This window comes from Oncorhynchus masou, chromosome 13 (assembly GCF_036934945.1).
Source record: "Oncorhynchus masou masou isolate Uvic2021 chromosome 13, UVic_Omas_1.1, whole genome shotgun sequence".
Lineage (NCBI taxonomy): Eukaryota > Metazoa > Chordata > Actinopteri > Salmoniformes > Salmonidae > Oncorhynchus > Oncorhynchus masou.
In genome coordinates, this window is record NC_088224.1 from 10,114,108 (window position 1) to 10,138,834 (window position 24,727).

General features: G+C 41.7%; 2 protein-coding genes across 9 annotated transcripts in view; both read right to left on the minus strand.

Moving 5' to 3' along the window:
* The window catches only part of LOC135551715 (eyes absent homolog 3-like), a 32,572-nt gene extending 20,880 nt beyond the window's left edge, over window positions 1-11,692 (minus strand). For 5 of the 8 annotated variants that reach the window (XM_064982914.1, XM_064982913.1, XM_064982911.1 and 2 more), the window contains exons 1-3: window positions 11,606-11,683; window positions 3,215-3,312; window positions 485-534 (exon numbers count right to left, since the gene is read on the minus strand). In XM_064982914.1, the coding sequence (XP_064838986.1) occupies window positions 485-534; window positions 3,215-3,274 (110 nt within the window). In that variant the 5' untranslated portion in view covers window positions 3,275-3,312; window positions 11,606-11,683. Of the gene's footprint in view, window positions 1-484; window positions 535-3,214; window positions 3,316-3,929; window positions 4,040-11,605 lie in introns of all 8 variants that reach the window. The other 3 variants (XM_064982908.1, XM_064982910.1, XM_064982909.1) reach the window with 3 other exon arrangements.
* A 2,453-nt stretch (window positions 11,693-14,145) lies between these two features.
* LOC135551717 (serine/threonine-protein kinase Sgk1-like) lies at window positions 14,146-23,844 on the minus strand. Its single transcript, XM_064982915.1, has 9 exons — window positions 23,638-23,844; window positions 21,678-21,753; window positions 19,208-19,280; window positions 18,775-18,960; window positions 18,370-18,614; window positions 15,638-15,857; window positions 15,139-15,294; window positions 14,706-14,795; window positions 14,146-14,477 (listed from the first exon to the last, which is right to left on the minus strand). The coding sequence occupies exons 1-9, from the start codon at window positions 23,705-23,707 to the stop codon at window positions 14,316-14,318; spliced, it is 1,278 nt and encodes a 425-aa protein (XP_064838987.1). The 5' UTR covers window positions 23,708-23,844; the 3' UTR covers window positions 14,146-14,315.
* Between the last annotated feature and the right edge of the window lie 883 nt (window positions 23,845-24,727).

Sequence of the window (24,727 nt, forward strand, 5' to 3'; positions counted from 1 at the left end):
AAGCAAGGGGCTATAGCAGCACACAAGTAGACTACAGATGCATGCTGGGCCGGGAATGCCCTGAGCTCGTGAGGTGAGCGCTACTGGAGCAGGCTGAGAAGGCTGATGCGTTCCAGCCTTTGGATATCTCGCTCCGCACTCCAGTCAAATTGGTCTCGCTGCGCTCCAGTACCGCTCACATACTCTGGTCAGCATTACCTGTGGTCATGAGAGTCCAATCAAAACGGACCATCAAACTATTCAACAATCAACACTTATCGGTCTAGCCCTCAACGGGAGAATATTTGAAAGGCCACTAACAGCCACAATACGAAAAAAAACAATCACTCAAGAATCTTCTAGTGTGTGAGTGACAAAGCTGACTGACCCTGTCAAACGTCTCCTCCTTTGGTTACATCAGAACATGCATCTTATTCATTCTGAGTGACTTTCCATTTTTTTTTTTTTACATTGAAGGTTCGAAAATAAATAATTAAAAACTGACCTTGGCTCTTGGTTCAGTCCAACGTCCAGCTCATGTCTGGCCTTCTTGGTCTGTAAAAGTCAAACACATAGGTTACGTCAATTACGTCAGCCCTTCTTTTAGTATCCAAACACTTACAAGTATCATTCCACCAATTAGGTGCCTTTTTGAGCAGTTAATTTAGTGAATTTTTATTTCACCTCATTTTAATATTCTGTCAAAGAGCACGTTCAACTTAATAAAAAATGTTTTTCCCATCTCAAGAGGTTAAATACATTTTTGTATCAACTGCCTATCAAGTGCTAAATAAAACACAGAAGACCGTAACAGGGTTGACGATTTCATCTTAAAACCTCCATTAAGCCCCTTGTGACAGGAGGAAATAGAAGCTTGTTGTGTGCATCAGGGAGGGGCAATTGAATGCACGCTTTACAACAAAAAAAATGTTAATGGTAAAAACATTTCGAGCCGGTCTATGGGTAACTGAGTTGACATGTTATGCTCGACCAGCTCAATTTTCCACCACAAACACCAGAAAAAGTTAGTAAAACCAGCTCTTTATCTGATCTTTATCTTACTATTAGTTGTATTGTGTTTCTGTTCAAATACCATATTAGATGTTTCATGTTTCTTTAGAGTATTTTCAAGTGACATTTTCACCATATATATATATATATATTTTTTTTTTACGTTACAATGAATCAAATCACTAACCACATTAAATAAACAATACATTTCAGAAATGACTGTCAAAGCAAAAAATTAACTAGGGTTTTTACAATGATTGGTGAAAACATGGAGAAATGGTGCATTTAGGTGGGTCAAAGTCATCATAGACAAGCAGAATTTTAATTAAAAAAAAAAAAGATTTATTATATTTGTGATATTAAAAAGGACATTTCATTTAATGAGGCTTTTAAGATTTAAAATTTGTGCACAATTTCTACTTAAAAATATCAAATGGACGCAAAAGGCACTCATTTCGTAGAATGACCCACAAACGAGGACAGTCAGTTGGTGTCAACTAGTGGAGGCTCCTCAGAGGAGGAAGGGGAGGACCATCCTCCTCAGTGAATTTCATAAAAATAAAAAAGTCAAACAAAAGTAGTTATCCTTTTCAGATAAAACTATACGAAATATATTCACATCGCCAAATATTTAATAAGGTCTAATTAAAAAGGTCTACGGTAGCCACAACAGCACCAGTGTGTAGCCGGAGGACAGCTAGTTTCCGACTTCAATACATAACCTAGGAGTCTCATGGTTCTCAGCCCCTTCCATAGACTTCCATAGTAATTATGACAACTTCCAGAAGACATCCTCCAACCTAACAGAGCTCTTGCAGTATGAACTTAAATGTTGTCCACCCAAATCAAAGGATCAGAGAATGAATCTAGTACTGAAAGCATAAGCTACAGCTAGCTAGCACTGCGGTGCATAACATGTGAGTAATTGTCTGAAAGAGAAAGACTATAGTATTTATTTATTTACAAATTAATGAGAAACAGGAGAGAGCAAGCTAGCTCTATTTTGTTGCATTTGTTTCACTTTGCTAGCAAATGAAGCTAGCTAGTTTAGCCTACTCAAACACCCGGCTCAAATAGAGATGCTATGTTAGTTAGCTGGCTATGGTTATCCAACACTTAAATTCTTACAAGTCAAGGTAAGCTTTTTGTTTTTATTAATTTATTGCCACCTTGGGCTGCCGGTGTAACTGCTAAACTGCTTGCTGACTGTACACTGTACTGCATGATTGTAGCGGGTTTAATAACGAGTTAGTTCTAGTAGCTATGTTGACTATGATGTTAGTTGATATGGTGATAACTATGTACGCTGTGTGTAGCGCTTAGTGGTTATGATATAAAGGTATGCCTTGGAAAGTTGTTTTTCGCCTGGTCACAGACAGCTGATGTGTTGTGCACTGAAGTCCACAAGCGAAGGGAAAAGGTGAGAGGAGGAGAGTGTGTAGCTGCGAGAAGTTATTATACAACGAGCAAAATGAATGTGGCTGCTATGAAAGTTGTATCACAGGCTGTATCATAACCGGCCGTGATTGGGAATACCCATAGGGCGGCGCACAATTGGCCCAGCGTCGTCCGGGTTTGGCAGATGTAGGCCGTCATTGTAAATAAGAATTTGTTCTTAACTGACTTGCCAAGTTAAATAAAGGTTGCATTTAAAAAATATAAAAAAATAAAGTGACTGTAATTGCGTGTGATCAGGGATGTAGTCATTCCGCCTATTCTGTTGAAAAACAATTATTAAACTGAAGCAAATGAAACGGGGATAAACATATCTGAATATGTCCAATAGAAACTCTCATTTTGCAACTGTTGGACTAATGACTACACCCTAGATCAGCTATATGCAGGCAAGAGTGTGCAAGGCGGTAATGAATGTGTCACTCTCTGTCACCTTGATTAGAATTTCTGTCAATCTGTGGGCACCTACGTTGCAAACTCTCATTCATATGCTCGGTTGTAGCATCCTCATGATGGGTATAGGGATAATTAGAGTATCATGCAGTAATCTAAACCTATCGCTGTTACATTGAACTGGGTGAATGGAATATAAACAACAGTCATACAATACGCTGTAATAGATAAGGTCATGCTCATCAAAAAAAAAAAAAAAAAAATTGCATCCTCCCTCATCTTAAAAACGTCACCAACCGCCACTGGTGTAAACAGTAGTGTATGTTAAGGTGTGAGGTGATAGTATGGTGAATGTCAGGGTGAAGCGTGAACTCACCGGCAAGTCAGGCAGGTCCTGCGAGTCGTCCATATCCGCTGAGCCACTTCCTCCTGACATGTCTCTACTCTCTACTTCTTGGGGAGGCTGTCTGGACGCTGCTTCACACAAACGCATACAGACAGACAGACAGACAAAAACACAGTATGTACAGGGTGAGTGGACAGGACCAGTGCTTTAAGTAGCCTCCCTTTTGACCAGCCGTGATCCCCCCCCAGACACATCTCCGGTTCAACCCCCGCCCTCCTTACTATCGTAGGATTTGATCAACAGAGGCGCGATATCGCCCCACCGGGTGGGGGGGGTGGGATGGGGGGGCACAGTTTGTCTAATCACTCGCACGGGTGGGCAGGTGAGACAGGTGAGACACGTGCAGCACTGACGTTGCACCGTGACCCCCCACCACTCCAATGTTTACAGTTAAGTGGATTAAGGGGAGTGTGCCTCCTTACATGTGACCTAGCCTACATCGAGGGAAATGTATTGTCTGTGGATTATATCAGAGGCATTAGGTGTTCAGGTGCAAGCTGTCGTATCAATAGGTGGTCTGCTTGATAAGATCTAACCTCATTTTTCAGCCATCAGTACGTTTACAGTGCATTCGGGAATGTATTAAATAATTGTTTTCCCTCAATCTACATACAATACCCCATTAGGACAAAGCGAAAACAGGTTAAAAGATGTTAGCCAATGTAATAAAAAAAATCAGAAATACCTTATTTTACATAAGTATTCAGAACCTATGAGACTCGAAATTGAGCTCAGGTGCATCCTGTTTCCATTGATCATCCTTGAGATGTTTCTACAACTTGATTGGAAGTCCACCTGTGGTAAATTCAATTGATTGGATATGATTTGGAAAGGCACACACCTGTCTATATAAGATCCCACAGTTGATAAGGCATATCAGAGTAAAAAAAACAAGCCATGAGGTCAAAGGAATTGTCCATAGAGCTCAGAGACAGGATAGTGCCGAGACACAGATCTGGGGAAGGGTACCAAAACATTTCCGCAGCGTTGAAGGTCCCCATCATTCTTAAATGGGAAGAGCTTGGAACCATCAAGACTCTTTAATTTACAAATATATATATACATTTCACCTTCATTTAACCAGGTAGGCCAGTTTAGAATAAGTTCTAATTTACAACTGCGATCTGGCCAAGATAAAGCAAAGCAGTGCAACAAAAACAACAGAGCTACACATGGAATAAACAAACGTACAGTCAATAACACAATAGAAAAATCTATGTACAGTGTGTGTAAATGTAGTAAGATTAGTGAGGTAAGGAAATAAATAGGCCATAGAGGCAAAATAATTACAATTTAGCATTAACGCTGGAGTGCTAGAAGTGCAGATGATGATGTGCATCTAGAGATACTGGGGTGCAAAATAAAAATATATAATGATAATAACAATATGGGGATGAGGTAGTTGGGTGTGCTATTTACAGATGGGCTGTGTACAGGTACAGTGACCGCCTGGGGCAGCAGGGTAGCCTAGAGGTTAGAGCGTTGGACTAGTAACCGAAAGGTTGCAAGTTCGAATCCCCGAGCTGACAAGGTACAAATCTGTCATTCTGCCCCTGAACAGGCAGTTAACCCACTGTTCCTAGGCCGTCATTGAAAATAAGAATTTGTTCTTAACTGACTTGCCTAGTAAAATAAAAATTTAAAAAAGCTGCTCTGACTGCTTCAAGTTAGCGAGGGAGATAAAAGTCTCCAGCTTCAGTGATTTTTGCAATTCGTTCCAGTCATTGGCAGCAGGTAACTGGAAGGAAAGGCGGTCAAGGGAGGTGTTGGCTTTGGGAATGACCAGTGAGATATACCTGCTGGATGGAGCATGTGCTACGGGTGGGTGATGCTATGGTGACCAGTGAGCTGAAATAAGGCGAGGCTTTACCTAGCAAAAACGTATAGATGACTTGGAGCCAGTGGGTTTGGCAACGAATATGTAGCGAGGGCCAGCCAACGAGAGCGTACAGTGGTGGGGAGAATATGGGGCTTTGGTGACAAAACGGATGGCACTGTAATTTGCTGAGTAGAGTGTTGGAGGCGAGGTCAAGGATCTGTAGGATAGTCAGTTTTACGAGGGTATGTTTGGCAGCATGAGTGAAGGAGTGTTGGAAAATAGGAAGCCGATTCTAGATTTTATTTTGGATTGGAGATGCTTAATGTGAGGTGCTCTTCCTAGATCTGGCCTCGAGGCCAAACTGAGCATAATAAAATATATTTTGATTTGATTTGTTTACTACATGATTCCATGTGTTAATTCACCATTTTCTCTCTTGTAAAATAAAGAAATGAGTAGGTGTTCTAAAACTTTTGACCGGTACTGTATACAGTGGGGCAAAAAAGTATTTAGTCAGCCACTAATTGTGCAAGTTCTCCCACTTAAAAAGATGAGGCCTGTAATTTTCATCATAGGTACACTTCAACTTCAACTCACGCATTTCGCTACACTCGCATTAACACCTGCTAACCATGTGTATGTGACAAATAAAATTTGAACTATGACAGACAAAATTAGAAAAAAAAATAATAATCCAGAAAATCACATTGTAGGATTTTTAATTAATTTATTTGCAAATTATGGTGGAAAATAAGTATTTGGTCAATAACAAAAGTTTCTCAATACTTTGTTATATACCCTTTGTTGGCAATGACAGAGGTCAAACATTTTCTGTAAGTCTTCACAAGGTTCACACACACTGTTGCTGGTATTTTGGCCCATTCCTCCATGCAGATCTCCTCTAGCGCAGTGATGTTTTGGGACTGTTGCTGGGCAACACGGACTTTCAACTGCCTCCAAAGATTTTCTATGGGGTTGAGATGTGGAGACTGGCTTGGCCACTCCAGGACCTTGAAATGCTTCTTACGAAGCCACTCCTTCGTTGCCCGGGCGGTGTGTTTGGGATCATTGCCATGCTGAAAGACCCAGCCACGTTTCATCTTCAATGCCCTTGCTGATGGAAGGAGGTTTTCACTCAAAATCTCATGTTACATGGCCCCATTCATTCTTTCCTTTACACAGATCAGTCGTTCTAGTCCCTTTGCAGAAAAACAGCCCCAAAGCATGATGTTTCCACCCTCATGCTTCACAGTAGGTATGGTGTTCTTTGGATGCAACTCAGCATTCTTTGTCCTCCAAACACGACGAATTTGAGTTTTTACCAAAAAGTTATATTTTGATTTCAACTGACCATATGACATTCCCCCAATCTTCTTCTGGATCATCCAAATGCTCTCTAGCAAACTTCAGACGGGCCTGGACATGTACTGGCTTAAGCAGGGGGACACGTCTGGCACTGCAGGATGTGAGTCCCTGGCGGCGTAGTGTGTTACTGATGGTAGGCTTTGTTACTTTGGTCCCAGCTCTCTGCAGGTCATTCACTAGGTCCCCCCGTGTGGTTCTGGGATTTTTGCTCACCGTTCTTGTGATCATTTTGACCCCACGGGGTGAGATCTTGCGTGGAGCCCCAGATCGGGGGAGATTATCAGTGGTCTTGTATGTCTTCCCATTTCCTAATAATTGCTCCCACAGATGATTTCTTCAAACCAAGCTGCTTACCTATTGCAGATTCAGGTCTTCCCAGCCTGGTGCAGGTCTACAATTTTATTTCTGGTGTACTTTGACAGCTCTTTGGTCTTGGCCATAGTGGAGTTTGGAGTGTGACTGTTTGAGGTTGTGGACAGGTGTATTTCATACTGATAACAAGTTCAAACAGGTGCCATTAATACAGGTAACGAGTGGAGGACAGGGGAGCCTCTTAAAGAAGAAGTTACAGGTCTGTGAGAGCCAGAAATTTTGCTTGTTTGTAGGTCACCAAATACTTATTTTCCACCATAATTTGCAAATAAATTCATTAAAAATCCTACAATGTGATTTTCTGGATTTTTTTCCTGATTTTGTCTGTCATAGTTGAAGTGTACCTATGATGAAAATTACAGGCCTCATCTTTTTAAGTGGGAGAACTTGCACAATTGGTGGCTGACTAAATACTTTTTTTGCCCCACTGTACTTGGGTATTGATTTTAAGAAAGGCGCTTTTTTCACAAATGCGCTTGTTAAATCACCCGTTTGGCAAAGTAGGCTATGATAAATTAACAGGCACCCCATCGATTATATGCAACGCAGGACAAGCTAGATAAACTAGAAATATCATCAACCATGTGTAGTGAACTAGTGATTATGTTAAGATTGATTGTTTTTTTATAAGATAAGTTTAATGCTAGCTAGTACCTTATCTTGGCTCCTTGCTGCACTCGCATAACAGGTAGTCAGCCTGCCACGCAGTCTCCTCGTGGAGTGCAATGTAATCGGCCGTGATCGGCGTTCAAAAATGCAGATCATCGATTGTTATAAAAACTTGAAATCGGTGCACTTCGCAAAATAGATGGCATCATGAGGTAGGATAATTATGTGGATATATTAAAGCAACATCTCAAGACATCAATCAGGAAGTTGAAGCTTGGTCGCAAATGGGTCTTCCAAATGGACAATGACCCCAAGTATACTTCCAAAGTTGTGGCAAAAGGGCTTAAGGACAACAAAGTCAAGGTATTGGAGTGGCCATCACAAAGCCCTGACCTCAATCCCATAGAACATTTGTGGGCAGAACTGAAAGAGTGTGTACGAACAAGGAGGCCTACAAACCTGACTCAGTTACACCAGCTCTGTCAGGAGGAATGGGACAAAATTCACCCAACTTATTGTGGGAAGCTTGTGGAAGGCTACCCGAAACATTTGACCCAAGTTAAACAATTTAAAGGCTAAGCTACCAAATACTAATTGAGTGTATGTAAACTTCTGACCCACTGGGAATGTGATGAAAGGAATAAAAGCTGAAATAAATAATTCTCTCTGCTATTATTCTGACATTTCACATTCTTATCTTGAAGTGGTGATCCTAACTGACCTAAGACAGGGAATCTTAACCAGGATTAAATGTCAGAAATTGTGAAAAACTTTGTTCAAATGTATTTGGCTGAGGTGTATGTAAACTTCAAATGTATTTGGCTAAGTGACATATATATAAGGAAACACCCTATTAGATACTATGCCTTCTGCAAACATTTTAAAAACATTCCAAATGACAACAAAAGTGTTGTGATGAAACATCCATAATGCATCCTATGTCTCCAACATGCCAATATTTAGAAGCCCCCCCCCCCCTCCAAAAGGGGGTACTATATACAGATTAAAAGATTAATTCTCTGAAAAAGGTCCATTCTCTGAGACATTCAAAGTTGTGATTTGTGCCTGCACATTCCCGTCATCTGCAGTGCAGTGTAACACTGATATATATATTTTTTTACATAGGAATTTAAAATAAGATGGTTTAAAGGTTTGCAAATGGACCTGACCTAGGTATTTTCTATTGAATTTAGGCCTATTGTGAATCTGGCCTCTAACCTAATATGCCGTTAAGATCTGGCTCGTGAGACTATTGTGAATCTGGCCTCTAACCTAATACGCCGTTAAGATCTGGCTCGTGAGACTATTGTGAATCTGGCCTCTAACCTAATACGCCGTTAAGATCTGGCTCGTGAGACTATTGTGAATCCAATACCATCTCTGTCTTGAAAACCATACGTAAACTCCACCTAATCCCGGCACCTGCTGTTATGTAGGTAACCTGGAACTCGCTGAACTCGCTGTGCTCAGTGATTCCCTGATATTACGCTATGATGTAGCCAGTTCTCAGAACCTTCACTAGAGAAATTCCTAACGTAAAAAAAACCCTTTTTTGCCTGTGTCACTTTGTGGACAACAGGGGGAGAAGATACTATTTCATACCATTTAATTGTTTTACTATTTTCTACATTGTAAAATAATATTGAAGACAACAAAACTATGAAATAACACATGTGGAATCATGCAGTAACCAAAGAAGTGTTAAACAAATCAAAAATATGTTTTATATATTTGAGATTCTTCAAATAGCTGCCCTTTGCCTTGATGACAGCTTTGCACACTTGTGGCATTCTCTCAACCAGCTTCACCTGGAATATTTTTTCCAACAGTCTTGAAGGGGTTCCCACACATGCTGAGCACTTGTTCACTCTGCGGTCCGACTCATCCCAGACCATCTCAATTTGGTTGAAATCAGGAGATTGTGGAGACCAGGTCACCTGATGGGGCACCCCATCACTCTCCTTCTTGGTAAAATAGCCCTTACACAGCCTGGAGGTGTGTTGGGTCATTGTCCTGTTGAAAAACAAATGATAGTCCCACTAAGCGCAAACCAGATGGGCTGGAGTATCGCTGCAGAATGCTGTGGTAGCCATGCTGGTTAAGTGTGCCTTGAATCCTAAACAAATCACAGACGTCACCAGCAAAGCACCTTCACACCATAACACCTCCTCCTCCATGCTTCACGGTGGCAAATACACATACAGCGATAATCCGTTCACCCACACAGCATCGCACAGACACGGCGGTTGGAAACAAAAATCTCCAATTTGGACTCCAGACCAAAGGACAAATTTCCATTGCTTGTTTCTTGGCGTAAGCAAGTCTCTTCTTCTTATCGGTGTCCTTTAGTAGTGGTTTCTTTGCAGGAATTAGACCATGAAGGCCCGATTAAAGCAGTCTCCTCTGAACAGATGTGTCCGTTACTTGAACTCTGAAGCATTTATTTGGGCTGCAATTTCTGAGGCTGGTAACTCTAATGAACTTATCCTCTGCAGCAGAGGAAACTCTGGGTCTTCCATTCCTGTGGCGGTCCTCATGAGAGCCAGTTTCATCATAATGCGTGATGTTTTTTGCAACTGCACTAGAAAGTTTTAACGTTCTTAATTTTCCGTATTGACTGACCTTCATGTCTTATAAAAGTAATGATGGACTGTCGTTTCTCTTTGCTTATTTGAGCTGTTCTTGCCCGAATATGGACTTGGGTCTTTTACCAAATAGGGCTGTGTCTGTATACCATCCCTACCTTGTCACAACACAACTGATTGGCTCAAACGCATTAAGAAGGAAAGAAATTCCACAAATCAACTTAACAAGGCACACCTGTCAATTGAAATGCATTCCAGGTGACTACCTCATGAAGCTGGTTGAGAGAATGCCAAGCGCGTGCAAAGCTGTCATCAAGGCAGAGGGTGGCTACTTTGAAGAAGCTGTCATCAAGGCAGAGGGTGGCTACTTTGAAGAATCTCATAAAATATTTTTATTTAACAATTTTGGGGTTACTACATGATTCCATATGTGTTATTTCATTGTTTTGATGTCTTCACTATTCTACAATGTAGAAAATAGTAAAAATAAAGAAACCCTGGAATGAGTAGGTGTGTTAGACTTTTGACTGGTACACACACACACACACACACACACACACACACACACACACAAGGATAGGCAAATGAGTGATAATGTATGTTTCATTAAGGTTGGCTTCTTAGCATTCATAGCAATGGTTGTCAACTGTACCGCAGAGATGGAACATAAGTCACAGAAATAGATGTGGGGGTACGAGATTTAACTTCAGAATAGTTACAGGGTGTGTTAAGTGGTAGTGTCCCGTCCTCTCAGGTCGTTGGGGTAGGATTCGACGGGTTTAAAGTAGTAAAATACATTTGTGGGTACTAACCCACAGAATCCTTCACTCTTGGTCCACCCTATGCATATTCTGCACTACTCTGACCCTGGCGACCTCAACCTGCCTCTCTCGCACCGGACACCTCCGATTCCCAACTAAATGGCAACCCTACAGTTGACTACTTTTTCCACCGTAACTACACATTGCTTTGTCCCATGTCCTCCTGCATACTTGGAATCTCTCTTCCTACACACTGCTGCGACATGCCTATAAAAGTGACACAGAACACAGCAAATCCAAGTTCCATTCAATAACAATTAGCCGGGGGGCTTTGACATAGATAATTTAGCACGCATGGCCAAAACAGAAGTGTGTGTGTGCTCAGTTAGCTAACGTTACACACATTAGCAACAACACTGAATGTAAAATCATCCGGTTCCACATTGCTAAAAAAGTTATTTTCATGAAATAAAAAGGTGCTAGCGATGTCACGTTAGCTTCCCGAAAGTGAGGTCCAGTTAGCAAATAAGAGACAAATGACTATTTAGCTACGTTAGGTGGCTTCTCGTTTAGCTAAATGAAAACAAAGAGGCATTGAAACGTTATAAATATAATTGGAGATATTTAAATCTGCATTTAATTGCAATAACCCAGGTAAGTTTCCGGGGCTATAGCTAGGAGTTGGTTAGAAAGTGTTTGCTAGTTCGCGTAATTGTTTTTAGCTACGTTAGCTGGCTAGCTAGCCAACTAAGTGTTGGAACTTCACTTCCAAAGTTTAAAAAAAATTCACCAACATAGATGTAGACTATATAGCTAGGTATATGATTAGAGTTAGTCAAATGTACCTTACCATTGGGGTAATGTTTTTTGTTGTTGTTGTTGAATGGCTTCGTATTGATTCCACACCGCTTTGTCTGTTGTTAGGGACCACTATTTGGCAGGAAGTGTTTACTTTACTGTCTATGGTACGCCTTACGCACGCGTGTGGTTCACCCTGAGGATTCAATCTGGACCGGGGCCCGGGTTCCCAAAATGAACTTGTCTGGCTTTGCTTTTGGGAGAATCGGGCTCAGAGCTATACATTTTTGAGTTTTGTCAATTTTTATAAATTTCTCTGGTCTAGACTACATTCTAAAATGTAACAAACATTTCGGGGTCCTGTAAAGGAAAGTTTGGGAACCCCTTTGAAGTAGAGGCTCTGTTGTGATCTCTATTTGATGCGGGTGTCCTGGTTTTACCACTGAACTTGTTTCTACATTAAAACATGTTTATGAAATTATATGGAATATAATAATTGAATGTAGCCTATTTTTCCAAAAGAGCAGCACCAATAATCAAAATGTACCGGAACATTAAAAAAAAAATTGTTCCTAAGAATGGTACTTATTCAGGTCAAATGGACTGTTTTAGCCTACTACTTACCAAGGCTCATCATTTCACACATTTTCTAAATATATATCTTCTTGTAACTCCTTGATTCAATATCAAACTGGCCTCCAGAAAAATACTTGGTTAATACATTCCATTGGAATTTGGTCAATACATTTTATTTACCATTTTGAAAAGAGATTACAATTCATTATTTAATTGATCAATTTTAGGAATTTGTCCTCTGGTCTTTAAACATACGGTACACTATGTGTCATGACATATACATAGAGAAAGCCTGTGATTTTTATTACACTATTCATGGCCATCAGTAAATGAATGGCTGTAGCACTATCTACGAAGAGTCATTTCAGTTTAAGCTCTCAACATTGCAGCAGCACAACTTTTCAGGCTGTTGTCTTGACCAGGGTCACCCCCCCCCCCAACCAGGGTTTTGCCCTGGCACTACACAGCGGATTCTAATCATCGAAGCTTGATGAGTTGGTTATTATAAATCAGCTGTGTAGTTCTAGAGCAAAAAACAAAACGTGCACCTGGGGGGGGGGCTCAGGACTGAGTTTGGAAAACACTGATCTAGACCAGGACTTCCTATCCTAACACGACTGAGACAGACACACTTTACACACCGACAGACATTCGACAGTTCCTTTCTATCAGTCTAGCTGGAGTTCTGTACACGATGCAAATGGTTATACGTAACAATCTAATGGATTCTCTAGTGTTTCGCCAGCAAAACAGCAAATCACTTTCACTCACAAGAATAACAATGATTGATATGTGCTCTTACAGCAGAAGACCTAATATTGATTACCCCCATCTTCTGTATTTATGACATATATTCAGTCTACAAACAGCTTGTCAACACAGTCTTGGGAGCGAACATGTGTAAAAATGCAGGCATGAGAAGAGCAAGGTTAGAAAAGAATACATTTTTCCCCACTTAGGGAGCACATTTCTTTTTAGATGTATAAATACTTTTACATATTTAGAGCTTGGTAATATATTTATATTTGCTTTTCTGTTAAGGAGTCGAGTGGGGAAAAAAAAGTGTTTTTAAAAAGACTACTTTGTGATTACTCTGAATGAAATATGTGTTTTTAAAAAGACTACTTTGTGATTACTCTGAATGAAATATAGGCCTACGATGAACAGTACCCGGACATGGAAAACCAATGGACTTTTTGGTCAGATACAGATAATATAACATGAAATAATATTGCAGATTTCTTGTAAAATACAATATTTTGTGTCTGCTTCCTATACATTGTAATTTTTTGGCTCCAACATTGTCTGCATGTGGAGAAAAAGTGGTGACCAGCAGAATTAAGTTCAAATGGTACAATGATACCTTATTTGATCCAAAACAAACTTATTTCACATTGATCATTTCTGGTGTTTTCCTACTTGTTTAGCTAATATATTTTGATGGTGAACAGATGTTACTATTGTGATTTAGAGGGTGAACAGATCAATAGTATGATTGAGGGTGAACAGGAACAGATCAATAAGTATGATTTTCAGTGTGAACAGATCAATAAGTATGATTTTCAGGGTGAACAGATATGCAGCTGAACATGAGACAGAGTGGATGCTTAAACAATGCAATCACCCTTAATGCCTCAAGTGCAATCCAGCATTCACACAACAAGCGACAACAAATGCCGTGTGACATGTAAGTCTTCAGTGTATATACAGAATGATCAGGAAGGCAGGGCCCTCTCCAGTCTGTGTTTGATGCAGCCTAGCCGTACCGGGTGCAGTACTGTTCTCGGATCTTCGCTGCCGTGAAACTTCAGTCACTTCACTCTTCTTTCCGACAGTGGTCGTGGTCCACAGCGATTAGAGAGAAACATCCTTTCTCCTTGTAGTACGAAACAACGTCCCACCTTGGCACACTTTGCATCAGGTAAGTAGGGTCATTGGTATTGAAGATTGGAGTCCCATGTGATGCACACCTCTCATGCAACAATCCCAGGAGATCTGGAGTCCTAGACCCCCCCCCTCTCCCCTCCCCCCCTTTTCCTCTCAGGCATGTTCAGGAGTCTTATTAACAACCCATGAACACCTCCCACACCACTCATACAGTACATGGTGCCTGTCTCTGCCGGTGTCTCTATTTGTTCCCATCCCCCTCTCATCATCAACAGAGGTGATGAAGACAGAGGAGTCCCTCACATGAAGCCGTCAGTGGGTCCATAGGAGAAGCCTGGGAAGGCTCCAGCTGCCTCCTTGATGCTGCTGGTCACCAGCAGGCCGTCCGTGTTGCACAGCGACGAGGTCACAGGGAGGTGGGTGAACTCTGGGTCAAAGTGCCTGAGGTCCGTGGGCCCGCTCTGTGAAAGCCAACCGACCAGAGGAGTGTATTAGAGACGGCCTCCGAAACACAAATCATCAAATTCACATTTCACACATTATAAAAGGTAACTGTCAACGTCTCCTTTCTCCTGAAGTGTGGACTTGTTCACTACTTCCCACAAACTAAAAGCATTGGATTGGTGGAGGCGAGGACTAAAGGGAGTTTCCCCATCTACAGTATACAGTCTTCTGATAAATGTACGTACCACAGAGGGAATGTAGGGTGGTGTGATCTTCCTGGCCATCAGGTCATCCCAGTTGATGGGTGAGAAGAAGGTGTGGCACTTCAGCTCCATCTACAGGTGAATAGGAATACTACATCAACCCACTGGTACAGTACAGTAGCACTAGTACAGAACAGCCTTTACTGACACCTTGTTAGTGTTGTTTTATGTATTGTATAGTACATTGATTCTGTATTAGGCTGCTGAGGGGAAGCAGGCTCCTAATAATGTCTGGAACAGAACAAATGGAATGTCATCAAACACCTGGAAACCATGGAAACCATGTGTTTGATGTATTTGATACCATTCCACTTATTTCGCTCCAGCCATTACAGCCATTACCACGAGCCGGTCCTCCCCAATTAAGATGGCACCAACCTCCTGTGATATATATATATATATATATATAACTTACAAAATCATCTTTCACTCCCAGCCTCTTGGTGCGGTCCTTCTGCAGGAGTCCCTCCAACAGTTCCCTGCCCGAGTTGGACACGTTGGGCTTCAGTATCAGAGGCTTGTTCAGGATATTGTTGTACATCTCAGCTGTGTTACGACTGTAGAAGGGTGGCTATGGAGGGAGACCAAGAGCAAACATGTGTACATGCTACTTAGTCAAACTCCTAACACACCAGGCACCATGATTGTCAGTGTACTTGTGATTTATAAATTACATTACTATTACTATATTGAACTGACATAGTGAAAAGGGTTGTATCCCAAATGTCACCCTATTCCCTTTATAGTGCCCTACTTTTGACCAGGGTCAATATGGCTCTGGTCAAAAGAAGTGCACTACATAGGGAATAGGGTGCCATTTCGGATGTATCAATTTTGAATAACACATTTAGATGCATTGTGAAAACTGAAAGATGATGAAAAAATCTGTAAAAAAAAGCATATGGATGACTCACCAGTCCATAGAGCATCTCGTACAGCACCGATCCCAGGCACCACCAGTCCACTGTGCGGTCGTACGCCTGCTTCTGCAGCACCTCGGGGGCCAGGTACTCTGGCGTTCCACAGAAGGTTGTGGTGGTTCCAGTGGGTGCCAGGCCCTCTTTGCAGAGGCCAAAGTCTGTCAGGACGATGTGTCCCGTTGAGGCGAGCAGGATATTCTCAGGCTTCAGATCTCTGAGGGGGAAGAGAAGGGGAAGGTTATGAAACAGGGCACCAATATAACGTTGAGGCGAGCAGGATATTCTCAGGCTTCAGATCTCTGTGAGGCGGAAGAGAAGGGGAAGGTTATGAAACAAGGCACCAATATAAATACAATATTTACATTTTTCTTGTCACATTAATTTCCTAGTATCCCTTAGCATTCAGTCATTTTATCACTCGCTAGGTTTCCATCCAATTGTATGGACAGATTTTCATGTGAATATTCTAAAATCTGCATAAAGACAACATGCGCATTCTCCCACCAGCGGTGTTCCCACCAAACAGACTTGATGCAGATAAAAATCAGTGCGTGATGACGTAGCGCACACATCATGTACTTTTTCAATTAAGGTTTCATGTACGGAATAGAAATCTAAAGTTCAATGTATCGTTAAATAGCAAATGTGTCTACTGTTGGCACGTATCCTCTAGCCAACAGGCGGCAGAGATACAGTTCGGGTAGACGAGTCTACATGATTATTATGGATAAGAGCATTGCTTCATTTTAGCCAGATCCTACCGGAACAGAATCCGTCACCTCTCCGTTTTGGACTGTTTCGTTCCGGAACCTATTTGACCAGATGCGGTACCTCTCGTTGGATGAAAAATCCAACAAGAGTTTTTTTGCAATGTAAAAGTTATAATAAACATAATTAATGTTCATTCGAGTTCTTCGTTAATTCTCCACACGCTTCATAATGTATTTTTTTTATATAGCCGCGCAAGGTTCTGGACGAGCTACAACACACCTGATAAATTGAAATACATTTAAGTGCCAAAATTACTGTTCAGAAAGAAATGAAATAATTCAGAATATCCTACAACACCACAAGAAAGCCAAGCATGTTACCACAGAGGATAAATAGCTTGTTTAAAAAAAATAGCCTAGCTGTGGAGTATAGTCGAATAACAAGGCATATCCTACAGTCGGGAACACGTGGCAGATCTGTCAGCTGTAGGATACCAAAATACTTCATCAACATCCAAATATTGTGTTACAAATTAAAAAGAGAGAGAGGCTTTGGCACGAGCGCATAACGCCATCACCAGCGAGCTGCATGCTCATCATTGTGTGTGTCAGTAAAACTGGAAAGCATTTTTAGGACTATAATTTCCTCATACTGTAGCATAAAATAAGTCTGCACACTCCTAGGCTATTGATGGATTCAATACAAGGTAGTTTTCGTTGATCTCAGTTTGTCAGTGTCAGAGTATCCACTCAATTTGACCAAGTGTGCTGTATTATGGGGCTTTCAAGACAACAGGGAACTCGAAAAATTACCATGTTGAATCATGACGTCAGTGATCTTCAGGTCGGAGCCCTAGAAAGAGGCCCGAGTTCCCCACTAAGAATTCCGAGTTGGATGACAGTTCAAAACCAATTTCCCAAGTCAGAGCATTTTTCTTCCCTTCAGATTTACTCAATTGTCTGAAACGCTCGGAAGTAGGCTATTTCCCAGCTCCAAGTTCCCAGTTTTGAATGCGGCATTAAAAAAGATCACTCCTAAATCTCCAGTCATATAAAATGACGTAGAATTTCATTTAAATTAGTTTATAAAAAGACCAAAATGTCCCATGTGTGCAACTTTTGTAAGTGCCACTACGCAAATGTGATGATATGAATTAAATGCCTTATTATAAAGGTGATTTGTTTTTCTTCTCATGTGTTCCGGTACTTCAGTTTCCCAGGTCACCCTTCTCTCCCGCTCCCTTTTTGTTTCCTGCTCTTCCCGATTTGACAAATTAAGCACGGGATAAGACTGCAAATATTTGTCAAACAGCAGAAACGCATCGATCATCATGTCACCAGAATAATCCCCTCGATATGCATTGGAAAGGAGCATCAAGATCACCGTGCACTTTTCACCACGTGAAATTCATCTCAATCGATTTAATCTGTAGCCTACTAAACAGCATGGTTTCCTGGACGTAGTGGACTAGGACCAACAAACCATATCGATATGATGCATGTTATATCAATATTTGCGCATTAAGGCGTTTACACATCCATTTATCACATAATTAATTTTACAGATACAAAAAGATCGCACCACGTCGAAATGATCTTTCGGCATTTGTTAAATTGTACCGAAACTTCTTGTTTCCATCACTGCTGCTGTCCTGATTTCTTTCATTTTTTATACAGAAGGACTTTACTCACATAAAAACTGTGGATGGGAAACGTGGTTAGTGATGTAATGGTGAAAAAAAAAAAGGGGAAAAAAAGTGGGTAAACGATGATCGCTGTTTGTGGTGAGTAAAGTAACGCTTTCTATACCTTCGATGCATTTTTGCACAAAAGGTTTAGGTGGGTAAACGGTGTTTACGTGCGTTTACCTTCCACTACACCACTGGCCCTTATTCACTCGTGCACGTTTTAGGGCAAAAAACCAGACGGCACACTATGAGTGGTATTTTTCCGGTCATGTGCTATTACATATGGCCACCACCAGGGGGTGGTGTAGGATAGCATGTTAGTTTGTACCTGTAAACAATATGCAGGGAGTGGAGGTATCCCAGAGCACTGGCGATCTCTGCAGCGTAGAACCTGGCTCTGGGTTCTAGGAACACCCTCTCTCTCTGTAGATGGTAGAACAACTCTCCTCCATTCACGTAGTCGAGGACAAAGTAGAGTTTGTCAGTAGTCTGGAAGGAAAAGTGCAGGCCCACCAGGAAAGGATGTTTGATATTCTTCATCAGGACACTTCGCTCCGCCATGATATGCTTTTGCTGAATGAGCGAGGAAGAGGAAGAGAGCATACCATTCACGATGACAGTAGTCCAAAAGAAACCTCGGAGCAGCTGAGTGGTTGTATGTATTTGTGGCTATTTGCAGTTTTCTCGGAGTAGTGATTGTGTGTTTTAATAGCAAAGACCAGTTAAGACTCACCTCTTTCTTCTTCAAGATGATTTTCTTCTGTAGAACCTTGACAGCGTAATACTCGTTGCTGTCCCGGTGACGAGCCAGCAGGACTTTCCCAAAGCTCCCTTTGCCAATGATTTTCAGGTAGTCAAAATCACTTGGTTTGATCGCCAACTCCTCCGCTAGAGAGCTTCTGGGGAACGCCAGGCACATCTGAAAAAAAGGAGCGGAGAGGAGAAAGGTAAGAACAACCATCTTGGCTCTGGATTAAATGATCTATTCACACCCATGTGAATCTTACAGTACGTGTCCTAAATGGCACCCTATTCCCTATACAGTGCACTACTTTTGACCTGAACCCTATGAGCTGTGGTCAAAAAGCAGTGCACTATGGGGGGCATATGGTGCCATTTGGGTTGACCTCTTTCTGTCTGCCCCAGGGGCCAAGTGTTGTGCTCACCGGATTCAGAAGTTCATCATCGTCCAGCTCTTCATTCTGGTTCTCATCGATCTTGAGGAAGTCAACTTCAGAGCTGAGGAAGGAACACAGAGAAAAATCAAATCAAATCAAATGTTAACTTTAAGACGTTAAAATGGAATCCTCCGCCACTGTTGATTCTCTGACGTAATTTTGACTGATACATTAATTTGCCACTGTGATTTTTAGGGATGACATGGTATTTTCTAGAGTGTATAAATTATAATATTAATACTTGGCTTGGCATTGAAAGACAGTTTTGCAATTACTATGATTGGTACCCACTTTGGAAGATGGGACATTGCGATGCCTGTGACTGTTGGTATTTCAGGTGAACAAGGCTGAGTTTTACAGTGATTACATTTAGCAAATAGATAGAGAAGGTTCCATCTGTCATTTAAATTAATCTGACCAATGAGGACAAGCAGGCTAAGCCTTTCAATAAGGGTCTCTACTAACTACTCATAGACAATAAGGGTCTCTACTAACTACTCATAGACAATAAGGGTCTCTACTAATTTACCAAGTCAGCTCTGGGATTCGAACCAGTGACCGTTTGGTTACTGGCCCAATGCTCTTTACAGCTAGGCTACCTGCAGCACCATCTGGATAGTTGTTTTAAGCAGGCCTATCAACTTCCATTGCAACAGAACAATAATATGACGAAAAAACATCAGTGAAAGTATAAATATCTATCAAATATTCCTGGATATCTTTTTGACAAGTTTGCAAACATTAAGCCTCTCTGTGTGTCAGTTCACCTGCTTCCTATGGATCAGACTTGTCTATAGCATGAACTGCCCCGATTCAGACTGCTGTAAGTGTAACAGTACTCTTCTTGCGTTGTGTACAATCAGTCATCGACACGGAACTCCAACATGTAGCACCAGTCATGTAGCTTTATTCAAAATGCACAACAAATATTCTCCAAAAACCGCTGCATCTTATGTGTGATATTCGAATAACATTTACAAACAATTTGATACAAATTGTACATTTAAATCATCACTTGAGAGTATAAAAATCACTTTTGATGTACAGTGCTTTGCAACCAACAACTTACCGCTGGTTTGGTGCTTGTTCACTGGGACGATTCTAACTGGAACATCCCCCCTCGTAAGCAAGCTACGCAAACCAGCCAATAAGATGCCATGTTGAGTAGGTGAAGGTAAGACAAACTCAAACCAAAAACCCATTGGCTTAACAATAAAGTGGCAAGGGGAATCACCAATATAACCCTGTTACATAAGCATCTAGCATCTGGAGAGGGAAACCCATTCAAATAGATGGTAACAGACTAACATTTCATGTTATATTATCTATTCACAAAGCTGTCTGCTACCTGATGGGATTTCACAGACACTCTGACACAGTCCTAATGCTTTGTCTAAATGCAAATATGCCACGCACGCGAATTTAACTTTCATATAGGCGAGAACAAATTTTTCTAATACAAAAAATATAGCCTTACTTGCACGCAGTTTAAGAAAATTGCACCCGGCTGTATTTTGAGAAACACGGGAAATGTGGACGAGAATGGTCCAATGGAATTCCGAGCCCAAGGTGAGAGAATGTGTTGTAGCCGAGGAAACGGGTGAAAACAGCCGGGTGCCACTTTGCTGAACTGCACACAGTAAGTGTACCTTTTCTATTTGAAATATTATTTTTTGCTTTATATAAAAGTTAATTTACAAATGTTTCCAAAACCGTATCGCAATTGAGGCTTATTTGTGTTTCCACAGAGCGTCGGGATTAAACAGAACATCGGGATTGTAGTTCATGAGGGAGCCAGCTGTTATCAGTACCATCGGCTGAGAATCCTAGGAGGGGTCGGCTGTAAAGCTGGGTATACCCCACTTGGGTTCTTGAGAGCTACTGAAGAGGGTAGACAAGGTGCTTGGGAATTTTCCACTGAGCCAGACCCCCACCTGGCCGCTTGCCAGGCTGTTGAGAACAAACCATATTATGTGGTGAGTGCTTAATTGTATTAGCCAGCATCCCCGTCTAGGGGACACTGGGGATTTGCAGAAAAGGTGCTTAGGCAGCGGAGGCCATGGCAGGAACACACTTGACATGAAATAACTATTCTTACGCTGGCTTTGCCTGCTTGGCCCCAGATTACTGCTTTGATTTAGAATGCACGGACAGAACACTCAATGATAGTTATGTCACGTGAGGCTTATTGGATTGGAAATGGACAGTACAGTGACTAACCTGTGGGTAAACCTATACAATTATAAATAAACACATTGGCCTAATGTAATGGTGTGGGAAGTGGATGAACTGACGCACACAGAGGCCTAATGTAATGCAGATATTGACTATTTGTTAAATATTTATACTTTCCCAAAAAGTTATTAGTTATATTATTGTCATGTTGCGATGGAAGTTGGCCTATATAATATCCAAACATCTCCTTTTTGGACACACAAGTGTTTCACATAATACTTACTGATGACAGATATGTGGGTTTGACACCAGCTTCGAGATTAAGTCATTCAGACCCATTTTCCTCTCCTTGATAAAAGCTGCAATACAAAAAGAGACATTTACGTCAGCTGGGTGCCTGGACATCGCCACTGATCAGATTGAACATTGCATTTCAATATACACTACATGACCAAAGGTATGTGGACACCTGCTTGTCGAACATCTCATACCGAAATCATGAGCATTAATAGGGAGTTGGTCCCTCCTTTGCCGCTATAACAGCCTCCACTCTTCTGAGAAAGGCTTTCTACTAGATGTTGGAACATTGCTGCGGGGACTTGCTTCCATTCAGCCGCAAGAGCATTAGTGAGGACGGGCACTGATGTTGGGCGATTATGCTTGGCTCGCAGTCGGTGTTCCAATTCATCCCAAAGGTGGGGTTGAGGTCAGGGCTTTGTGCAGGCCAGTCAAGTTCCTCCACACCAATCTCAACAAACCATTACTGTATGGACCTCGCTTGGTACACTGGGTCATTGTCATGCTGAAACAGGAAAGGTCCTTCCCCAAACTGTTGCCATAAAGTTGGAAGCACAGAATCGTCTATAATGTCATAGCATGATGTCGCGTTAAGATTTCCCTTCACTGGAACTAAGGGGCCTGAACCATGAAAAACAGCCCCAGACCATTATCCCTCCTCCACATAACTTTACAGTTGGCACTTTGCATCGGGGCAGGTAGTGTACTCCTGGTATCCGCCAAACCCAGATTCGTCTGTCGGACTGCCAGATGGTGAAGCGTGATTCATCACTCAAGAGAATGCATTTCCACTGCTCCAGAGTCCAATGTCGGCAAGCTTTACACCACTCCAGTTGACGCTTGGCATTGCACATGGTGATCTTAAGCATGTGTGTGGCTGTGTGGCTGCTCGGCCATGGAAACCCATTTCATGAAGTTCCCGACTAACAGTTATTGTGCTGATGTTGCTTCCAGAGGCAGTTTGGAACTCGGTAGTGAGTGTCACAACCGAGGACAGACAGTTTTTACACGCTACGCGCTTCAGCAATCTGCGGTCCCGTTCTGTGAGCTTGTGTGGCCTACCACTTCGCGGCTGAGCCGTTGTTGCTCCCAAATGTTTCCACTTCACAATAACAGCACTTACAGTTGACCGGGCAGCTCTAGCAATGCAGAAATTTGATGAACTGACTTGTTGGAATGGTGGCATCCTATGACAGTGCCACATTGAAAGTCACTAAGTCTACTGACAATGTTTGTCTATGGAGATTGCATGGCTGTGTGCTCGATTTCCTACACCTGTCAACAATGGTGAAATAGCCAAATCCACTAATTTGAAAGGGTGTCCACATACTTTTGTATATCTAGTGTACCTATAGGCTATACCATTGCAAAACTGGGACAATGATACCTGGGAAACCATAGCCTACATTTCGTCACACAGGTCAACATAAATATCATAAATATGCTAAAACTGTGCAAAATTATCATGTATTTTTTCGGAGCTGCAAAATGATGCTGGAAAAGATTCCGTTATAACGCATTAGCTGCATAATCTTATCGTTACGCAACACAATGTTACTGTGTATAGCCTTACCCCTTTAGGCGACCCTCCGCGTCGCATAGTGAAATATATCGCTCAAATCCTATATCACATAGGCCTAAATAGTGCGACAAGTGAACCATATATAAGGGCAGCTCATTATCAATTGAGATATGTGCGCAATCCAATGTTTAATTTAGTGCATGCACTCCCATTGCCAGTTAAGCAAGTTTTAGATCGAAGGTATTGTCTCGTGTATGCGGTAGACTACAATAACAACCCACGAAAGAATATACATCAATAGACTATTCATCAAAAACTCACGATCCAAAGCATACCGATGCATAATTCCATTCAACAGCACAATGCAAACCCAGAACCTAAATCAAAACATTGAACTCAGAATAACAGTAAAAAAAATGCCTACCAGTGAGAACTGACACGATTCCCCTCATCTTGCAATAAGACAAGTCGCATGGAGCCTCGGTAACAGCCATAGTGAACAAGAAGATAAATCCACTTGGGAAAAGCAGCTGAAATAGAGACCTCCGTTATGGAGAAGACACGCTGGTTGCCCTAGAACCAATTGCTCCACTTCATGCGTATAGAGAGAGTCGTGCCCGCGGAAACGATCCGTCTTAAACACCCACCCAGTGCGCTGAGCAGCCAGTTATTATGTACGGAACACGTGGTTTGAGGAGGAGAGGCACACTGACATCACTTGGTTACCAAGCAACTGTCAGCTTCAGTGATGTAACTGGATCCCGCAGCTCCGTATCGTGCCTGCAGGAGGCGAGGGATGACGAGAGGTGTGTTGCGCTCCATGGGTGGTGAGCAATGACTGTACCGTGGAGCGCCAGATTGAACACCCCACTGCTAAACCCTGTCTTTTATTTAATCAATGGAAAAATACTGCTGGCCATAATTTCCCCAGAACCTATACGATTACTGGCATTCCTGATCGGTTTATAATGACAATGGATATAATCACAAAAGTAGCTTGCATTGACACACGAGTGCAGCAATTAACCGAAATGTCGGTTTATTTTTCGTTTTTTGTTACTCATTGACCGACGTTGGTTCAATAATTTGAATAATTGAATTCCATTTCTGTCATTCTTTTTCGGTCAGCTGGATGTGCGGTTTCTGTAGATATTCATCAGATGAAGCCTGAACTGGGCGATGTAGGGGCGAAAGGTAGCCTAGTGGTTAGAGCGTTGGACGGTTGCTGGCCCATTATAAATCTCCGAGATGACAAGGTAAAAAGTCTGTCGTTCTGCCCCTGAACAGGCAGTTAACCCACTGTTCCTAGGCCGCCATTGTAAATAAGAATTTGTTCTTAACTGACTTGCCTAGTTTAATAAAGGTTAAATACATTTTTTTAAATGTTGTAGGTTCCAACAGGCCAATATTCTACATAGTTTAGCGCAGAAAACATGGCAATTAACTACAATGCCCATAATCCATTTCGCACCCGCTTAAACATCTCGGGTCTAAGAACAAGCGATTGAGCGGGA